Source organism: Typopeltis vanoorti, chromosome 1 (assembly GCF_054136105.1).
Source record: "Typopeltis vanoorti isolate ZY-2024b chromosome 1, IOZ_Tvanoo_1.0, whole genome shotgun sequence".
Taxonomy (NCBI): Eukaryota; Metazoa; Arthropoda; class Arachnida; order Uropygi; family Thelyphonidae; genus Typopeltis; species Typopeltis vanoorti.
Window position 1 is genome coordinate 31,026,409 of NC_143549.1, and position 22,670 is coordinate 31,049,078.

Here is a 22,670-nt window from a genome sequence, read left to right on the forward strand (position 1 = left end):
TGCTGAATAATATATCATTATCACAGTGGCATATCATAGCTCAACTTACATTCTCACCATTTCTCCAGTGATGATCTAGTGTTCACGACTCTCTGGATTAAGTCTTCCAGCTATAAGTAATTTTTCCAAGCTCCTGATGTCAAATCCATTCACATGCAGGTCATCCCTCTTATATAAGGTTTTTTCTGCTATCAAACTAACCTCATGCATCCAGAAACTCACACCCATTTCTTCTGCACAGCCTGCACATTGAATTGTTTATTATCATAGTCCTCCTTAACATGGTACTGTCATGTCTCAGTAGCAAACCAATAATAATTACTTTCTCACTTCTTCCAAGAGGTGTTTCATATTCTTTCTCAAACTCTATTTGTCACTGCTTAAATTATTAGCTCAACAAGAGCTACCATCTCTTACTTTTTTCTGTTTTGTATTACATTTCTCATATCTGTAATTTTTGTCCCCGAGTAGCCAGAAGTAATGACTCTTTCGGCAAGTGCAAAAGCTGTTATTTTTGCTATTATTATTATAACCAACTTCAGTGCTTCCCTGCCTCCTCTTGTTTTGATCATTTTTTTTATCCTGTCAGAGTTTTTTTAAACATTTCTCCACACTTTTTCCACTTCTATGATCAGTTTTCTAATAATTTCTTTTAATCACAATATTTTCAATATTGTTCTACCTCAGTTATAGCATCAACATCACTGCTAGAATGATTCTGCTCAGTAAGAGAAAAGCTTTTCCTTACTGGAACCTTTATTAAATTTATGTTTTTGAAACTGTTTGGTTGTGACAAGTTTTTTGTGCCACTTTTAAACTACTAAAATTTAACCATTCTGTAATTATATTATTAATTCACTAATGCAATAAATTCACTAAAAATTACAATAATATACTAATGATACATCGATTAATCTAAGAAAATGAGAAATAAAAATAAAAATAAATTACTATTACAAGAGCTTTGAAAAGCACACAGATTCTTCTAAATATCTCGTAAAGATGTTATAGTCAAGCAAAGAAGAGTAACTATAATATACAACAATAAACATAAAAATAATTTTCTTGAATGGCAGGCAATTTCAAGCAGTGCTGTAGGCAAACATCAAAATGGGAATTTTGAAGGTTCTACTAAGGAAGATAGGACAATTTTTCTGAGTCATTTGAGAAAGTGGGAGACAAAGAAAAAAAAAAAAAAAAAAGACAAAGTTGGTCCTTGTTAGAAATCTAAACAACACAGTAGGAAATAACTATTACCCGAGTGTTAGCACTCAGGAATGTATGAGCTCTTCCTGAGTGCTAATAGTGAAACTAATATTGGGTGGTTTGGTTACTTAAAAAGAATGGGAAAAGTTTTCTAACTTATCAGTGAGAAATACCAATGTTTGATGCCAGAATACCATGTAAAAAAAAAAAATGAAGATCAAAATAAAATGGATTTGATACTGTTAGCAGTGTCTCAGAAGAGCAAAATACAAGATTGACAATATAGGAGTTAACATGAAATGAAAGATAATAGATTAATTTTTAGGAAAATTGTTGATAGAAAGCTGTTGATAATAATAATGTACACTTTTCATGCATCATGTATGTCTGCAGGTAAATAGCAGGAATTTGATGATAATAGTACAATTCATTTAGAGTAAACTTCCTTAAAGCTGCATGATTCTTGTTACTAATTTAATGAATATGATTTATATTGTAATTTTTATGGGAAGTAAGTTGTGGAAGAAAGGAATACTATATATATATATATCATTCCTTTCTTCATTTGGGTTGATATTATATATCAACCCAAAATCACAAAAGGTCCCCAAACCTATCACATAGCAGTGTATGTGTGAGCAAGTAGTCAGAAAGAAGAAAGGAATTTGTTGATATATTTCTTGAAGAAATGAGGATTGTAATCATTAGGAGAAACAGCAAGGAAGACTATTCCAGAGAGCATGGGTTAAGAAATAAAGGCAGAGGATGAAAAACTTTGTAGTTGAACTGTATATAGGTGTTAATCAGCAACTGCCCATGTTCATACATGATTTTGAAAAAGAGAAAGAGAAAAAAAAAAAAAAAGTGGAGGGATGGAAGTGGCCAGTTCAGTGAAGCAATGTCTATAGGTAAGCACCTGAAGGGAGCCAGTGGAGCACTACCCCAAACATGGGAATATCATTCCAATGTCAGGCAGATTTTAGATTTATAAGTATCAAGAGTTGAGAAAGAGAGTAGTATTGCTTGGAACAAAAGCGAATACCAAGCATTTTTGTAGGGTCCAAAGGCTATTGATGTGATATTCTTATGCCAGGAGAGATTAGATGTGAAATTTAACCCACAAAGAGAAAAAGATCCTGATTGGCAAGCAGGATATTGTCAAAAATGAGGGAATATGAGACAGGGTTTTGTTTTGGCAGAATTAATTTTTTATTCTGCCAAAGAGAGAATATCACTGATGTATATGAAAAAGTACAGATGAAAACACAGAACCCTGGGATATGCCAGCATTGACTAAAAAATCTGATGCAGGTTCACCATGACCCATGAATGAGGAAGCCGGGCAATCCATTCACACAGCAAAGGAGTACCATAAGATAGTAGCTTGGTAAAAAGGCCATGATGTCAGACTCAATCAAATGCCTCTGAAATATGAGAGGGTATTTAATGTTTGCTGATATTTATGCACAATGGAAAAGTTTCTGAAAGACACCAATAAATTGTCAGGTTCGCAATACAATGTGAAAAAAGTAATTAAAAAAGTGCAAGTAGCCAATAACCTGATGAATATTTGAAATTCTGTTTTGAGTGTTCTGCTCAATCTTCTACACCCACCTCAACTGAAATGTCTTATTTATCTTGAATTGTAAAAAGCTATAGTGCCAAGTAAACTTTGCTGGCACAGGATTCCAAAACATCCGTCATACATTAACAAAGTGACTGCAAGCTGAGGCAAAAAATCAAAGTTCTTTCTTGACATCAGCCCTAACAATATGAAACCAAGCTCAGAAAGCTCAGTTTTAAGGTTGCCAAAGGGTGGCCAGCTTCAGATGCAGTAGAGCGATTGTATTTGTTTTTAGCATTCTAGCTATCGGTATGTTGAGAGAAATGTGAGATGGAAGGAATGATTCATCTGTTGATCTTTTTTGGGAGACAGGAACGTCTCACAAACAAAGGAGAGTTCGGCCTTAGTAGAACAGATTCAAGGCACCATAATAAGGGATGATGAGAGCAAGGATATGGGAAAGTTTATGTATGTATTTATCTATGTGGATGAGTTTTCTGTAAACGGAGAAAGAAAAGGTGCAATTGGGAAGATGAGTGATTACAGTATCAAGAAAAAAGAAGGCTGCTGTATTTTCTTTTTCTATATTGAACTGGATTTTGGGGTGCTGTCTGTTGAGATGGAGGAGGAAGGATTTTAATGTCTGAGACATGCAACCAAATAGGAACACATTATCAATGTATCATAACCAGACAGAAGGTTTGAGAATAGTAGTATCAAGAGCATGTTTATCAGAATGTTCCATATAATAATTGACTAGATGGAAGAGAGAAGCCCATGGATGCATCCTTTATCTGTTTATAAATAGTATCTTTCCAGGTGAAGTAGCCAGAACGAATGGTAAAATTATAAAATTCGGTGATATCAGAGGAAAACATTTATAGTAAATTGAAAAGTTCAGAAAGAGAGATATTGGCAAAAAAGAGATGTGACATCAAAGATTATCATGATATCATTATTATCTAAAACTAAATTTTGATTAAAGTTTTGAAATGAGTGGAATTTTTAATAAAAGAAGAAGAATGACCTGTATGTGGAGTTAAGGATTTAGCCAACTGTTTGGCTAAGTTAAAAAAGTGGAGTCAGTAATATCTGCAATGGGACACAGAGTGTTACTGAGTTTATGAATTTTTAGCAATCTGTATATATGGAGCAGAAGGAGCTAAATGGTTTGAGTTTTTAACTATTTCAGGAGGCCAAGATGTGACATCAAAGCTTATCATGATATCATTATTATTATTATCTAAAACTAAATTTTGATTAAAGTTTTGAAATGAGTGGAATTTTTAATAAAAGAAGAAGAATGACCTGTATGTGGAGTTAAGGATTTAGCCAACTGTTTGGCTAAGTTAAAAAAGTGGAGTCAGTAATATCTGCAATGGGACAGAGAGTGTTACTGAGTTTATAAATTTTTAGCAATCCGTATATATGGAGCAGAAAGAACTAAATGGTTTGAGTTTTTAACTATTTCAGGAGGCCAAGATGTGACATTCTTAATGTTTTCTTTTGAGAATTAATGGGATCATAATCCTGTGGTTTATTAATATTGTATCTCTGAGCAACATTCATTTTCTGATTATATTCACTGATTGATGACTAGAGTAGATTTACCCTCCTAGTAATTATTATGTTACTGTCTTTGTATAATTTACAGAGAAAGATTTCTTCTATGATGGAAGCTTGAGAAATGATGTTTTGTCATGTCAAGCCTGATATTGTTTGCGATGGCAGGAGACAAGTTGTAAATACCAGTTAGTCTGTACAGTGTTTGTAAATGTGAATTGTTTGATTCTTGAAAGTTCATAAGCAGAGATCCACCTGTACTGTTCATTGTCTTTATATTTTGATATATCAGTAAAAGCATACCATATAATCACTTTTTTTTGGGGGGGGGGGGGGTCTTTCAAGAATTAAGATATTCAAATAGGTGAATGTTTCTTTACCTTCAGAGTTCCATATCCATGCCACATATATTCTAAAATAAAAAATTCAGATCTACACTTCTCTATTTTCAAGCACCTTATTGTACATGATATCATGTATGAAAAGGTAGAAATTCTTTTGGGAGTTTTTTGTTAGGTCAAAGCTAACAAGAATCAAACCAAATGTTGAAAAATAGTTTAATGGATAAGTGATGGCAGATATACATACATACTTAATTATCTGAGATTACTGCATTTCAAAACAATGATTATCTGTGCATGACATTTATGAAGAATGATGACTAGAACTAGAATTGATATTTGTATTGAGATTTATTTTCAGGACTGACCTTTCAAGGACACACTGAAACGTGAAGCATAGCAAGAAGTAACTAGAGAATAAATAGAGGCAACAGGGTTGTGTTTAATGATAGCGGTGTTTAGAATTATAGTGCCTAAAGAATTATTTGAATGCCGGAGAAATGAACATCTGTACATATAAAACCCCAAGTTAAAGAATTATTGTGTATTGCCCTAATTCAAGAGTAACCAGTAGTGCTTCACACAAGAACATCTGATTATATGTATTGTGCCCGTAAATTAATTCAGTTAATGCTAGAAGATTTATTTTAATGAGTGCTGTTTATTGTTAAAAGTGCTTACAGTTATAAAAAGTGTTTGTGTGTATGTTGATGAAGGAAGAAGATTAACGGTAAGATTATTCTAACTTTAATATTTCTGTTCAGAGAAGTGCGAGTTTCATCTTAGAATTCCCTGATACTAACAGTAACTATATTGAAAAATTAGCCAAAGTGTAAAATTAAAAGTGATTGTTTGTGAAGAAGTGTTACTGAAATTTTTATTGTATTTGGAATTTAAAGAACTGTGAGAAGACTGTATTACAGATAACAGAATTACGATTGTCTGAGTTTGCATGACTTTATTATCAGAAAGGCTGAAGTGTTTATAATAACTTATTTAGTATTTTGATCTTAAGTGTATAATTTGTGATTTTAAAATTAAATGCTTGTTTTTGTTTATCTAAAGTTGTATTTTGCCTGAATCTCTTTTACTGCACCATTCATAAAATATTCAAACCAATGAGGGTAAATTAAGTAAGTCAAATATACTCGGCCAGTATATATTTTAAGGAGAGATAGTTGAACGTTGATTTTTCTTCAATTCTTGAACTAATTCAGATATAGAGTGGCGCAGTCTATAAATATAAATTTTCTCTATATTTGAATTAGAAATCAACTTACAACTTATTAATCAGTTAAGAACATCATAATAGTAATCATGTCGGATCCGAAGTACAGATTAAGAACAAGTAGGATCCAACAAAATGGCGCAGTCGCAGGATTTGAATTCACTAATAAAGATTGTAATATGGGGTGCTTAAGGGTCAAAGCTGTATAACTGAGAGGAGACCTCCACATAGCCTCTAAAGGAATGCGGAGAACCGACCAGGGCTTATGACCTAATGTCCAATCCTCACCTTCTCGTGGTGCACCCTGTTGGGTATCTACTTTGATACTGAACGAACGAGGATGGGCTGGCAATTTGGGATTTAGCCGACCAAATTGTATTCTTATTGGTTAAACCAAAATAAAAAAAATGATGGTACAACATGACAAAATTTCATGCCGGCTGGGGCGTCGCCCGGTTAAACAAGGCCCCCGTTGTTTTCGCCAAGGAACCAGGGCGAACAGCGAAAAGTCAGCTACTGGAACAAATCTGAAAACAAACCCCAACTCACCATCACCAGAGTTAAAGATCGGTACTATCAACGTAAGAAGCCTGAATGGCAAAGAAATGGAGCTAGCTGAGGAATTAGATAAGTACCAGATCGACATAATAGGGGTGACTGAAACAAAAAAGACCAAAACTGGTGAGATCTTTCTGAGCAATAAATACAAAATGTTATATTCAGGCAATGACAATCAAGGAAAAGAAGGAGTAGCCATAGTATTCAACACAAAATACGAGGCTAATCTTCTTGAATGGCAGTCAGTCTCAAGTAGAGTAATGTGGGCAAATATGAGAATGGAGAACTGGACAATGAGACTTATTTGTGCCTATGGTCCCACAGAAGGTTCTACTAAGGTAGAAGTGGAGGAATTTTTTGAGGCTTTAGAAAAAGCAACTGACACAATGAAAAAAGAAAAGTTGGTCCTTGTTGGGGATCTAAATAGTAGAGTACGAAATGATTGTGAGACATACAAAAATATTTTGGGAAAATTTGGAGAAAAGAGCAAACCTAATAATAATGGCAAATATCTGTTGGATTTCTGCTCAGGACATGGACTGGTTATTACTAACACCATGTTCCAACATAAAAATGTGCACAAATTCACATGGAGAGAAGAGGCTAGGAATAAGAAAAGTCTCATTGACTATGTTATTGTTGATAGTGATGTTTTCTCCCTGGTGCAGGACACCAGAGTGTAGAGAGGATTTGAAATTGGAAGTGATCACTATTTAGTCTTGAGCAGGATAAAATTGAATTTCATATTGAAAAGAATAACATGTAAGAAAGTTTTAAAGCGAATAAAAGTTGAGCAGCTCTCAGATGTGAACTGTAGACTAAAATACAGAAATATTATTGAAAAGAAAATGAAAGAGTTTGAGAACAGGAATCAAACCTTGGAGATTCAGTGGCAAACTCTGAAGGAAACATTGATTGATTCTGCCAGAGAGGCATGTGGTGAGGTTGTGTGCAAGGATAAAAAAACCAGAACTCCCTGGTGGACACAGGAAGTTAAAGAGGCAGTGAAGGAAAAGAAGAAAGCATATCAAAAGTTCCTGACAAATAAGTCAGCTTTTACTCTTACAGAATACAGAGACAATTGTAAGAAAGCTAAACAGTGTGTAAAACTAGCTAAACAAAAGTCATGGGAGGACTTTGGCAAGAATATAGAAAATAAATATCAAGAAGGTGGCAAAATATTCTGGAGGTTGTTGAAGAAGCTTAGGAATGGAGGAAAGAGTGCTGTAAAAGGAATTAGAGATGATAAAGGTGAAATGAAAACAGGAGAAAAAGATATCCTTGAAGTATGGAGTAATTACTTTGAAAAACTACTAAATGAAACAAGCAGTGATGACAGCACAATGGTAAAAAACACTCAACAGGCATGCAGTCAGGAATATATATCCATACTTGAAGTAGAAAAAGCCATCAAAGGCTTGAAATGTGGAAAGGCAGCAGGAGTAGATGATATTCGACCAGAAATGCTGAAGTATGGTGGTATAAGAGTCTTACAGTGGCTGCACTGCATAGTTCAGAAAGCCTGGACAGAGGGACGAATTCCCAATGATTGGATTAGAGCTCTCATAGTACCCATATATAAAAAGGGAAATAAAACTGAATGTGAGAATTACAGAGGTATTTATCTACTGAGTGTTCATGGCAAAATCTATGCAAGTATACTTGAGAAACGGTTGAGAAGAATTGTGGAAGAAAAGCTTGGTGAAGAACAAGCTGGATTCAGACCAAATAGAGGCTGTCAGGATCAGATCTTCACTTTACGACAAATAGTCGAGAAAGCATGGGAATATAACAAAGATCTGTATTTAAGTTTTGTCGATTTGGAAAAGGCATATGACAAGGTGCCAAGAGAGAAGCTATTCAATACCTTGCAGTTATATGGTGTCAATGGGGCATTATATCAAGTAATACTTAGTCTTTATTTGAGTTGTGAGTCAGCAGTTAGAATTGAAGGAAGTACAGGAAGATGGTTTAATGTTAAATCTGGTGTGAGACAAGGATGTACATTATCCCCTCTGTTATTCATTATCTATATGGATCACATTATGAAGGAATGTGGTATTAAACCTGATATCAAAATTGGAGATGTTAATGTCAGCTCTTTGCTTTATGCGGATGATGTTATACTTCTAAATAAATCCGCTACAAGTCTGCAAGATTCTCTGACTAAATTGAATAGCTGTTGTAATAGATATGGTATGAAGGTCAGCAATAAAAAGACAAAGACAATGAAAATAGGCAGAATCATTGAAAATGTCAACTGTGTTGTGAATGGAGAACCTGTGGAACAAGTAAAACATTTCAGCTACTTAGGCACAATTTTTACTGAAGATGGTAAACTAAATATAGAAATAGACAACAGAATCAGCAAAGCTGGTATCGTGGGAAGTCAATTGAATAAATTCATATGGAATAAGAAAGAAATTAGTCGGAACACTAAATTAGCTGTATACAAGACTGTGTTCAAACCAATTTTAACTTATGGATCTGAGAGCTGGGTCAGAAGTAAAACACTTGACCAAAGACTAGAGACCGCAGATATGAGAGTCCTGAGAAAGATTACAGGCGTGAACAGATGGCATCAATGGCAATATCATATTAAAAATGAGGATATTAGGAAAGAACTTGACATTGTCAGCATCCAAGAATGCATTAGCAGAGCTAATCTCAGATGGTATGGTCACTTAAATAGAATGGGAGAGGAAAGATTAGCAAAACAAGTGTTCTCTGCCAGGTTGGCAGGAAAACGACCCAGAGGAAGACCAAGATATAGGTGGATTGATACGGTACAAAGTGCCTTAGACGATAGAAATATAAGAACTGATAATGTTGGAGTCTTGACAAGTAACAGACTGATTTGGAGGAAAATTGTAGATAGGAAGTTAGTAATGATGTAATTTTTTCATGTAGTACTGTCATATCCTGTACACCCCTTGAGGGTACATGGCAAGAATTTGATGATGATGATGATGATGATGAGATTGTAATATTAAGTATTAGATTTTGTAATAGTAAAGAGAATTTAAAGATAAATTACGTGAATCAAAGTGAATTGGTTGTAAACTAGAATCAGGCAAACATAGAAGTTATTTTGGAATTCTGAAATTTTTAAAGTTATTGTTAATAGATTAATATGGCAGTTTCATCAAGTTCTAAAATGGAAGATAGTGAATTTTTTTGTACAGTGAACCCACAACAGGTTTTTCCCCAGTTTTCACGTGAAGAATCAGAAAATGTACTGTTTTTTTTTACTTATGTTGAAAAACTTAGAGAAATAGCAAATTGGACAGATTTTCAACTGTTAATTTTAATCAGAAGTAAATTAATAGGCAAGGCTAGAACATATTTTAACTCATCTCCGATTCTCAAGGATACATTTGATTATCAAATATTTAAGGACAATCTTATTTCTCAGTTCTCAAAATTAAGAAGTATTGGCCCAAATTTATGGAAGTTACAGAGAGCTTTACAAAAAGATAAAGAAACTGTTACTGATTTTCACAATCGTTTGTTGACACTAGCCAACAGTTTAAATGTGACTAATGAGGATAAACCACACTTAGATTGGGCTGTATTCCAACAATTTAGACAAGGTGTTAGGCAAGAATTAAGAGAAACAGCTTATAAGAAGAAAATTTTCACCTTAGAAGAGTGTCTCAAAAGTGTCAAGGAAAAAGAACAAATGTTAGGAGACCTTTATCCCTCATCCAGTGTAGGTCTTGTAAATGTTGTAAATAAGACTAGTTGTTCCTTGAACCAATCTGAAGTTGAAAAGAAAAATAAGGATGAAAAAGGAAATGGAAAGAATATTGGAGAAAGTTCAAGTGGTATTAATTGCATAACTGAAAGTAAAGAGCAATTTGACAAAAGGCTGATGACAGAAGTGAAAACCCTAATTCACCAGGAAGTAAATAGGTTAAATCAACCAATAATGGATAGTCTTAATGAGGTTGTGAGACAATTATCAGCTATTACTTTGAAGTCTCAAGAAAACCAAAATCCCACAACTGATAAAATTAATGAGATAATTAAACATGAAGTGGAAAAACAAAGTCAACCCATTTTAACTAGTCTAGATAAGGTAATTCAAGGGCTAGATAATGTTAAACAACAGATGTCTATTATCCCTCAATCTAAGACAGAGACAAAACAAAGAGATCCTCCAAAATGTTATAATTGCAACAAAGTTGGACATTATGCCAGGAATTGTTTCCATAACAAGGGAAACTATTCTAATAGCAGATGGGACTCAAAATTTGGATACATACCCCACAGAAGAAATAACAGAATTCAGAAACACCAAGCACCTAATGAAAGAATGATGAGAATTAGAGGAGATATCCTGGGCTCTAAATGTGACATTTTATTAGATACAGGATGCAATGCCTCTACCATCAGAATGGATTATTTCTTAACCTTAAAGAACAAATTATGGAAAAGCACTGCCAAGCTGAGAGAACCTGTAAGAATTAATACTATCTCTGACTCAAGCTTCATGGCATATGAGAAACTTCACGCAAGGATTTACTTACCAGAATTTGGACTATGTGTCTGGCAAGATTTACTTATTGTCCCCACGACATTCAACTAAAGCTCCCACATTATTTTAGGAACAAACTTCTTAGCAAGGTATCAATTCTCCTGTAATTTTTCTAAGAGGGAAGTATCCCTGATGAACAAGAAGAGATATACCAGAAGAAATGGAAATCATGATTATGATAGAACTAGACACCAGACAAAGCAGTTTAAATTACCATATGAATTGGGACCATCTACTAAAGAAAAGTCATCTGTAAGTCAATTAACCAAAAAAGATGGTGATGTGAATTCTGATGTGCTATGTCAAACTGGAACACTACAAGATACTAATGAGCCATCACAACAACAAATATCCATGCCTAATTCAGATGTTGGCACTAATAAACAACAAATAGTTAAAGTAAATTTTGTCAAGGTAACTCCCTGAAGTAATAAAATTAGAAATTTGGAAAATCAGTGGAAATACAAAAGAATGAGTGATCACAAAAGAAGGACTAAAAGAACAGATTACCAAGACGGTAGACAACTGAGGCTAGAAGTTAGTGACAGAGAACAGAACCTCTGCCCTAAAAGGACATTACCACTTTATAAGTGTGGCAATCAAAATTCTCCCTATGATAAAAACAACAAGAACTTAAGTGGAGAAGTGCAGAAAGGTAAATACATAGACTGTAATAAAAAATGTAATCATGTTCAAACTAAGTGCTGTTTAAGATCTTGGAAGGGAGATAAGAAGCCAGTTTTCTCCACTTGTGAGTCTAGTGTGAAAAATTTTTCTTTAAAGAAAAATTTTTCAAAGGAAGAGTAAGCCTTTGTTGGATTCTGAATATATAGAGATTGGAGTAATTATTATTTGATTCAGAATCCAACATGATCTTCCATCACAAAGGCTAAACTTGTAAATAATATTTAATGTAAACAATTTATTTTACAATTTAATATTCATATAACTACTTTAATTTTGTCTAATATCTAATTATTTAATCAAAGATTTATGTATTAATAGTGATAAGACTGTATTAAATATTATTAAGCTATTTTAATTATTACTATGTTAATATTATAAGAATTTATATTCAATATTTTAACTGCGCATTTATTGAATTATAAATATTCCTTATTTATTCCTGTTTGTGAAAGTTTAACGTTATGTAATAGCTCAATTTTATTTATGTTTTGTTTTGTTGTCATGGAGACGCATGTAAGTAAGCGACCGCGAGAAGGAACAGAACGTGAAGATGAGGTTTATTGAAAATGCTGACAGTTTACTGGAAAGTTAAAGAGATCTCGAGAAGAATTTAGGCAGGAAAAACAGATATATAAGCGACGAACGCTGGAATTATTGAGAATTAGGAGATTAGAGCATTAGAGATTTATTAGAGAGAGAAGGATTGGCATTAAGTTGGAATCGGGCATTCGGCAATCACAGTGCGATAATAGCGAGTTGGCAAGTCACTCAAACAACTAAATAAAGTCTATAAGTTGAGAAGCAGTTAGCTAATAAGTTTCTGAATAACAAATAAAGCAACGGAAGATAGCTGAGTGACTACTGAATAACTAGCGATATTTTAGTTGAGATTTATTTTCAGGGCCGACCTTTCAAGGACACACTGAAACGTGAAGCATAGTAAGAAGTAACTAGAGAATAAATAGAGACAACAGGGTTGTGTTTAATGATAGCGGTGTTTAGAATTATAGTGCCTAAAGAATTATTTGAATGCCGGAAGAATGAACATCTGTACAAATAAAACCCCAAGTTAAAGAATTATTGTGTATTGCCCTAATTCAAGAACATCTGATTATATGTATTGTGCCCGTAAATTAATTCAGTTAATGCTAGAAGATTTATTTTAATGAGTGCTGTTTATTGTTAAAAGTGCTTACAGTTATAAAAAGTGTTTGTGTGTATGTTGATGAAGGAAGAAGATTAACGGTAAGATTATTCTAACTTTAATATTTCTGTTCAGAGAAGTGTGTGAGTTTCATCTTAGAATTCCCTGATACTAACAGTAACTATATTGAAGAATTAGCCAAAGTGTAAAATTAAAAGTGATTGTTTGTGAAGAAGTGTTACTGAAATTTTTATTGTATTTGGAATTTAAAGAACTGTGAGAAGACTGTGTTACAGATAACAGAATTACGATGGTCTGAGTTCGCATGACTTTATTATCAGAAAGGCTGAAGTGTTTATAATAACTTATTTAGTATTTTGATCTTAAGTGTATAATTTGTGATTTTAAAATTAAATGCTTGTTTTTGTTTATCTAAAGTTGTATTTTGCCTGAATCTCTTTTACTGCACCATTCATAAAATATTCAAACCAATGCGGGTAAATTAAGTAAGTCAAATATACTCGGCCAGTATATATTTTAAGGAGAGATAGTTGAAGGTTGATTTTTCTTCAATTCTTGAACTAATTCAGATATAGAGTGGCGCAGTCTATAAATATAAATTTTCTCTATATTTGAATTAGAAATCAACTTATAACTTATTAATCAGTTAAGAACATCGTAATAGTAATCATGTCGGATCCGAAGTACAGATTAAGAACAAGTAGGATCCAACAACATGGTGTAAGTTGATACCTTGGCACTCACTACATTAAATACGTGTTGGGTGTGGCATTTCTGAAGCATTCTTAAGTGATAAGACATTTGTGTTGTGTATATGTCGTTTTCATTTTCTGCTGATGTACAAGATGATCTTCACTGGTTGTATGAGAGGCTAATTTGAATTAGTGATATTTCTTATTTTCCATTAAAATGTTCTAATGAAGATTGGTTTCTTAAAGGATGGATGAGATGGTTTAAGAGGATACACAAAAATCTTGAGATCTTGTAGAGCAGAGTGAAAGGTGGTTTTATGTCATGTCATCCAAGTATTTAAGAAATTTTATACATTACGTGTCAAATATAAGGAATGGTTTTACAGTGACTTTGCAGGAATGGTTTTACAGTGCCTGCTAATTTCTTATTTCCTGAGGGGTGGGGGGAGAGGATCCTGAAAGATCTTATCGATTGCCTTGTATGTATATCCATTCTGAGATAGGATATGGTAGAGTAGTTAAGTTCTTGACATCTCTTCTGTGTGTTGCTAGAAATGTTGTAAGCTCTGTCTCTCAGCATTTTAATCTTTTGAAATGTGGTATGGGGTTATCTTCCAGTGTTGGTGGGCTTTCGGAAGGTTACGTAAAACAAGTTTAATCATTTACTTTACCATTTTTTTCTTATTAAGTAAATAAGTTTACTCATTCACTCACTAAAAAAAAAAAAACACAAGAAATGGTTGAGGTTTTTCTTCTCAACTTCAAAAGCGAAATTTATACTTTGATGTAAGCAATCCTTTACTCATTGCAGGTAGACTACAAATTCTTTTATTTGCACTGTTAAACCTGGCAAAATGATAAAATTTCATCCACAGTAATGATTTTTTTAATCTGCTTTACTAGAGATGTCTCAAACAATTCCATAAAAAAATTGCTAGAAACAGAAATAGAGAACATAACAAGACCTTCTCTTTGTTCACTGTATTTTTCTTGAAACTGTAATCTATGCAACATTTGAAAATGGAAAGGGTCCAGAGGAAAACGATTTTGAAGAAGTTCTAAACTTACTGAAACTAACAGAAAATATGCAAACATATTTCTGACATCTAGGCATTGTATTAGTAGCTTCTCTGTCCAAAAAGAAACCGAACTTCTCGAAAAAAACTAGTGGCACCACCTGTTGTATCTTTTTGTTGTCGAAAGCGGCAACCTTCATTAGCATTGTGTCAACTGTTTATGACATTTGTTTCATTAGAAGCCGAGTTACAGTGCCAAGAGTGAGTGTGTTTTGACAAACAATCGGTAAATGAGTTTCAAACAGAAAGCTGGGATTGACTTTTGTGTTAAACTTGGTAAAGGTTTTACCGAAATGCATCAAATGCTTCAAAAAGCATATGGTGATGAATGCTTATCCTGTACTCAAGTTTATGAGTGGTTTAAGCAATTTCAAAGTGGTCGTGAGACGCTTTAGGACGACAAAAAGCCACACCATTCAAAAACTGGACTGAGCAAAGTTAACATCCAAAGAGCGAGTGATTTCATCAAAGAAAACCCAAAATTGTCCCTGAGATTGACTGAAGATGAATTGGGGATTCCAAAATCAACTGTGCACAACATTTTGACCAAGAATTTGGGCCTTCATAAACTGATTTAGCACCTTGTGACTTCTTTCTCTTCCCCCGACTTCATTTGCCAATGAAAGGAAAGCAATATGACATTACTGAAAATGTTCAAGCGGCAGTAACCACGACCTTCAACAGTATCACAAAATCCGATATAAAAAACTCATTTAATGAATTAATTGGCCACGCCAAAAGCTGAGGGAGAGTATATTGATTGAAATAAATTATTTGAATAATTATAATTGGCCTGTGTTTTATTTTCTATCAAAAGTTCGGTTTCTTTTTTGGACAGAGGTGTAGTTATTTTATTTTTTCAATCAAGTGCAATGTGCAGTGCTACTAACTGTGATAGCTATTTGGATAGATGTGGAGGTAGATACATTTCTGGCAGCCACAGTAAGCTTCAAAGGCATTTTGCTATGTATCACTGGGGGAAGCTCAGCAAATTCTCAGAACTTAAACCAGCAGATTTTAAACATAAGCATTTACAAAATCTACTGTTCATGCATCCTATTGACAAACAGGATGATCTAGAGAGATCTGCATCAAAACATATTATTGATGTGTAAAGAAAGAGAAAAACACAAATCTGAATATGTGTTAGTAAATGCAATTTACACCAGTGTAAATCATCTACTTTTGCAGATAACGGAAATGCTGTATAACACTATGTCTACTTTTTCAGAAAATTCAAGGAAATGCTTGAATTGAAACATTCCTCATGAGGAAAATCCTGACATTCACTGATTAGAAGATGGGAAAACATATGCATTAAACTATTAAATAGGAGTAAAAAAATACATTTCAGTTACTTTTTTTTTTTTTTTGAAACACTATAGCATAAATGAAACCACCTACAATGTATTTAAATGCCCTTTCTGAGTATCTGTTTCACCTATTTTATGAACTGCAAATAAATGAAATGCTAAAGGACTACATATTCACATAAAAGAATAAGTAATATGAACTGATAAAACATTCTGTTTAATGTAAAGTCATGTATTTAAATTAGACTATAGAGAATAAAGGATATTTCCAGAGTACATCCATGCCATGTGAAAACAGCTATTTTTGCTCCTGCAGTGAAGATATATTTCTTATTCTTAACAAGTTCTGTTCCAAACACTTCTGCCAGACCTGATTTCATCTATATGTGTATGTATGGAGAAAATAATAAATAAAATCTGATATTGTAAGTGTGTAATAGGGCATTGTTATAACACAACATAACATGTATATATATTTTTATTTTTAATATTGTGAATGCAAGGATGCATGCAGATAGCAGATACATAATGCATAACTTTCTGTATATACTTCTTACAAAATTTTACCTTCATCTGTATTGCCATCATATCAGCCTTCTAATCTCCAACTTGGAGTGGATAACCTACATAATGCAAGACTAATAAAATATAGTTATTTCATTGAAAAAACAAGCATCATTAAATTAGTGATTGGTGGAGTAAATAACTGTGGAAGAGTAAAAATTATTCCTTGTAGATAAACTTATACGTTGGTAACGACTATTAAATTATTATTATCATCAACACCCGACCTCCATGGAGTCAGAGACTCATCATCAGAGGTACTCACTATTGCATACAATGCTCATCCAACTGCATCTTAAATTGATTCAATGTGTCCACATCCACAACACATTCAGGCAATGCATTCCACTCACCAACCACCCTCCATGCAAAGGACCTGCTTCTCATTCCTTTGCTCACACCTTCCTTATACAGTTTCCAGCAATGGCCTCTTGTACTGTTTCCCTCTCCAATTCTATGAAAAATCTCTTCCATGTCTACGTGATAACAACCCCTGACCAGTTTATATGTCTCAATTATATCCTCCCCTCTTCCTCCTATTCACAAGGCTCTGCAACTTACATTCTTTCAATCTGTCCTTGGGTTCTACATTCCAAAGACCACTGACTACCTTTGTGAATCTTCTCTGTACCCTTTCCAACATATCCGTGTCACCAGGAAAACCTGGCGACCAATCTGTGCACAATAATCCATATGAGGTCTTATACATTGGAATCATAACCGCTCTATTTCTACATGTCAGGGTTCTCCGCAACAATGCCATTATTCGATGTAATGTCTTCACAACTTGTGCAATGTGGTTCCTGAATTTCAGGTCCACCATCACACCTAGATCTCAGTTAAAGTTTCCCCACCAAGTGTATACTTGGCATTCCATCGTTGCTTACCAAATCTCAAAAACTTACACTTGGCAACAATGAACTGACAGTTCCACTTTCCTGCCCATTCATGTAATCTATTCAATTCTTGTAAGGCATTAACATCGGCCTGACTGTGCATTGCTGTCACCAGTTTTGCATCATCTGCAAACAGCTGGATATCACTAGTTAAACTCAACCCAATATCATTAACATACAAATTGAACAACAATGGCCCAAAACTGATTCCTGTGGCACACCACTGATCACTGAATACCTCAACAATGTCTTCTGCAGCAGTTACCATTCTACCAACCTTTCTCTTTCGAGATACTGCACCCCCATATACAACTTTGTGATACCTATCTCACCAGCCAGTCACTGATCCAACACAGAATTCTGTTATCCAATCCCATCTCTTTCAATTTAATTAAGAGGTTGTCATGTGGCAGTCTAGCAAAAGCCTTTGCAAAATCCAAGTACACCACTGCACATGCATCTCCTCTGTCCAAGGTATTTGTCACCTTGTTATAGTACATAAGTAAATTAGTGAAACATGATCTCCCCTTAACAAACCCATGCTGATAACCACAGAGAATACTGCTGTTATCAACCCATTTCTGTATCCTACTTCTCACCAATCTCTCCATGACCTTCACCACAACTCCAGATATACAGACCAATCTATAATTCGAAGCTAAAGCCTTATCACCACCTTTATGCAGTGGAACAATTTTACCCTCCTTCCACTCCCTCGGAACCTGTGCTGTTGCAAAACTCTTGTTAAACAGGAATGCCAATGCTACTGCCAGTTCCCTGGAACATTCTCATAAGATGTGTGGTGATATTTCATCAAATCCTAATGCCTTATTAACATCAAGATTATTTATTTCCTCAAATACCTCCTGCTCACTCACAATTAAGCTATCCTCTCCTATGTCCTCTATACTCAAGTTCCTCATCATTCAACCCTGATCAGGATGAAACACACTTATAAATTGATCGCTGAATACCTCAACAATGTCTTCTGCAGCAGTTACCATTCTACCACTTTCATCCCTTAACTTCATCTTTCCATGATCATTCTTCCTTCTACTTGCCACATATCTAAAAAGATGCTTTATTCCTGTCAATATCATTAGATTTACAAGATAAAGATTGATTGTCTGTAAGATTCTTGGATATTGTCAAATCAGATATCATTTTAAACAGAAGTTCCTGTCCCTGTACTATTGGTCTCTGTTGTCTTTCTATTTCTTCACTAAGAAATGTTTTCAGTTCCTCTAATTTTCCCCAATCATGTAATTGTACCTTGGACTCAGATTCTGGAATATCTTCAGTGAAATTCACAGAAGTTTCCTTAGACTGTTTCTTTTTATTAGCACCTTTTAATTTATGAAACTTTCCTTCTCTCGCTTTATCTGCGGTCACAATGCTAGGAGAATGAGTTTCATTATATTGAAAAGAGTTCACCTGTTTATTGTTTGAGGAATGAAATATATCTCTAAATCTCTCTTCCTTTTCTTTAACAAGTTCAAAACACTGTTCAAGATTTTTAACCCTTTTCTTGTATGTTGTTTCTTTCAAATTATCTTTAAGGCCAAGCCTAAATTGATTAAACAGCAACCATTCCAAAGAGGATCTCTCTTCAGATGAAACATTAAATTCATGAACAATGCTCCAAAGTCTATGATAGTATTCTGAAACAGACTCCCTGCTACCTTGAATGCACTGTTGAATTTTCCAAATGTTAGGCCCTAATTCTCTTACACTCAAAAATTCCGATATTAGCAGACTTTTAAAAGTTGCATACCTGTCAGTGTCTCTTAGTAAAGGAGATGTGTTTAAGAATGTTTTGGCTTTGCCCAATAATTTACTACGAAGTATAATTAATAAATGAAAATCTGACCATTTTCCTAAATCTAATTTTTTCTGCATATCTTAAAAATGTTTCTACACTTTCACTACTATCACCTGAGAAAGAAGGTATTACTAAAGTTGGATTAATTAACCTAAAAAATTCCTCATCTTTAATTGAAGAAACTTCACAACTATAATTGCTATCTCCTGTAGCCATTTTACTTGAGTCAAAGTTTACTTTCTGGATTCTAAAATAGTTAAGTCATAACCAATCCTGTAGTCGACTGCACCATTGTTAATAATTGGTGTTTATATATAGAAAGGATATTCATATATATTATCTTAATTTGTTAATAATTGGTGGGGATTTTTATATTCCAGGATATTCATAGATATTATATCTTAATATTTATCCTACCATAGAGATGATCTCTGTTTCTAACAATTATTTTTTATTTATTTTGAGTGTACCTATATATTTTTATATGCAAAAGGGTTCACTCCAATTGGTGCAATGATCTTAACTCTTTCTTTCAGAATCCAAATAATCACTCAAGACCAAAATACAAAATAAACACATTTAATAAAATAAAAACAATATGTATATACACTTCAAACAAATATTACATAACTAATTACAAAATTAATTGCATCCAAGCCTTTTAAAAATAAACTTACACTTAAGACTAAACACTTTGTTTTCAAAATAACAAAATTTTCATAGCCAGTTTCTCTCTCTGTCAAGGCCCTTTTCCCAAAGATATATGACTCTATTCTTCATTTTCAGAGGATCCTTTTTCATCGCTCATGTAGCACACATAAAATCTTCCCGACTTAATTCTGTCTCTTTTTAGTAGAAATAATAGTTAGATCCGGCGTCCTTAATACAGATTAAAGTTCCTAATCAGAGTTTTCTCGAACATTCCTTTAGAACGTAAATAGCAAATTCTTCTTTTATTCACTAAATGCTTATTGACAGCTTAACTCTTCCAATAAAAAAAAACTTACAATTCTAAGATTCTCTTTTTGGAATCTACTATAAATCTTTCAATTAGTGTTTCCTCGAATATGCCTTTTAAAACGATTTATAGCAATATTTCCCTTTTATTTATCCACATACTTATTCCACATTAAAACTTAATTGTTCCACTATTCCTTTTTCGGAATATACTATTAATTTTCTTCCGACTGTCACATAAAAAACTTGAGTTCCTCCGAACCTAAATATCTGCCGGCCTGTGTTCTAAATTCCTTCCGAACGCTCTCTTGCTTACAGCCGTTACTTCGCTACTGAACTTTTCTTTGTCAGCTGTCAATCACACATCAAACTTCTCGGCGAGCATACGCACTCCTTGAAAATGGCAAACGAGAAACTAAATACTGTATGATGGCTGACACGGTTGTTTCCGTTAGCGACAAGAGGGAATGTCTTCATAAAAACACAAAACTTAATATTTTAAATTACATTAAAATTCTTGTAAGTAATACAAATATTAAATACAGTAAGTACGTCAATTTTTTAACTTTTTTACATATAATTTTTGACAAAAAAATTTCGATAACGGGCATATCGCAAGTGCCGACAATGCATGTTATGCAACTAAAACTAATAAACATTTTAACATAAACAATATGTAAAAATATTCAGAATTTTAAATTATGATTATTTTTACAGCCTCGAATGAATGGAGATCAGTTAAATGCTGGGGAAAACAAGATAAACAGTAGATTATAATGAAGAGAAAGGGTCAATGTGGTAACAAGTCATTTGAAAAGTAGCATAGATTGGACAAGTTATAGGCCACAAGACAAGTTCCTTGTTGATGAATGCTAGGAATAAGGGGTCAGAGGGAACTAGTATCACAAATAAGTTGGTTTAATCAAAATACAAATTAATATACTTTTTTTTTTCATGTCAATCCCACCTACAAAAGATTGGCAACTTACAGCACATTTGGTACTATAGAAAGACTAAGAATTGAATAATATGAGAACCCTGCTCTAGACCATACACTGTACTTCTCCAAGCTGCTTTAGGCTTCCAACCAGCCAAAGTGGTGGTATAATATTAGGGGAACAAAAATCATGGGTGCTTAAGGGCCAAAGCTATATAACTGAAAGGAGACCTAAACATAGCCTTTAAAGGAATGTGGAGAACTGACCAGGACTTCTGATCTAATGTCCAATCCTCATCTTCTAGTGGTGCACCCTGTTAGGTATCTACCTGGATACCAAACAAATGAGGATTGCCTAGCAATTTGGGATTTAGCTGACCAAATTGTATTCTTATTGGCTTAAACCAAAATAAAAAATGATGTTACATTTTTTACATGACACATGTAAAAAATGTGTCATGTAAAAACATGACAGAATTTCATGCAGGCTCGGACATCACCCAGTTAAACAAGGCCACCCCCCATTGTTTTCGCCAGACAACCTTGGCAAACAGCAAAAAGTCAGCTACTGGAACAAATCTTAAAACACACCCCAACTCAGCATCACCAGAATTCAAGATCTGTACTATTACCATAAGAACCTGAAAAACCCTGGAACTAGATCGACATAATAGGGGTTACTGAAACAAAAAAGGCAAAAACTGTTGAGATCTTTCTGAGCAATAAATACAAAATGTTATATTCAGGTAATGACTATCAAAGAAAAGAAATAGTAGCCTATAGTATTCAACACTAAATATGAGGCTAATCTTCTTGAATAGCGGGCAGTCTCAAGTAGAGTGATGTGGGCAAATATGAGAATGGGAAACTGGACATGAGACTTATTTGTGCCTAGTAGAACAGAAGGTTCTACTAAGGTAGAAGTGGAAGAATTTTAAATTTCTGATGCATTAGAGAAAGCAACTGACACAATGAAAAAGGAAAAGTTGGTCCTTGTTGGGGATCTAAATAGCAGATAGGAAATGATTGCCAGACATACAAGGAATAAAAAAAGCCTCATTGACTATGTTATTGTTGATAGTGATGTTTTCTCCCTGGTGCAGAACACCAGCATGTACGGAAGATTTGAAATTGGAAGTGATCACGATTTAGTCTTGAGCAGGATAAAATTGAATTTCATACTGAAAAGAAGAGCATGTAAGAAAGTTTTAAAGCAAATAAAAGTTGAGCAGCTCTCAGATGTGAACTGTAGACTACAATTCACAGGCATGATTGAAGAAAAAATGAAAGAGTTTCAGAACAGGAACCAAACCTTGAGATTCAGTGGCAAGTCCTGAAGAAAACACAGATTGATTCAGCCAGAGATGCATGGGGTGAGGTTGTCTGTAAGGATAGAAAAATCAGAACTCCATGTTGGACACAGGAAGTTAAAGAGGCAGTGAAAGAAAAGAAGAAAGCATATCAAAAGTTCCTGGCAAATAAGTCAGCTTGTGCTCTTAGACAATACAGAGACAAATGTAAGAAAGCTAAACACTGTGTAAAACTAGCTAAACAAATATTA

The 22,670-nt window shown here is 34.0% G+C and overlaps 1 protein-coding gene across 3 annotated transcripts in view; it reads right to left on the bottom strand.

Annotated features, from left to right (window-relative positions):
• The window catches only part of cbc (protein CLP1 homolog), a 194,100-nt gene that overhangs the window by 146,821 nt on the left and 24,609 nt on the right, over nt 1–22,670 (bottom strand). For all 3 annotated transcript variants that reach the window (XM_090415421.1, XM_090415438.1, XM_090415432.1), the window contains exon 3: nt 16,200–16,313. In XM_090415421.1, the coding sequence (XP_090271547.1) occupies nt 16,200–16,313 (114 nt within the window). The remainder of the gene's footprint in view (nt 1–16,199; nt 16,314–22,670) is intronic.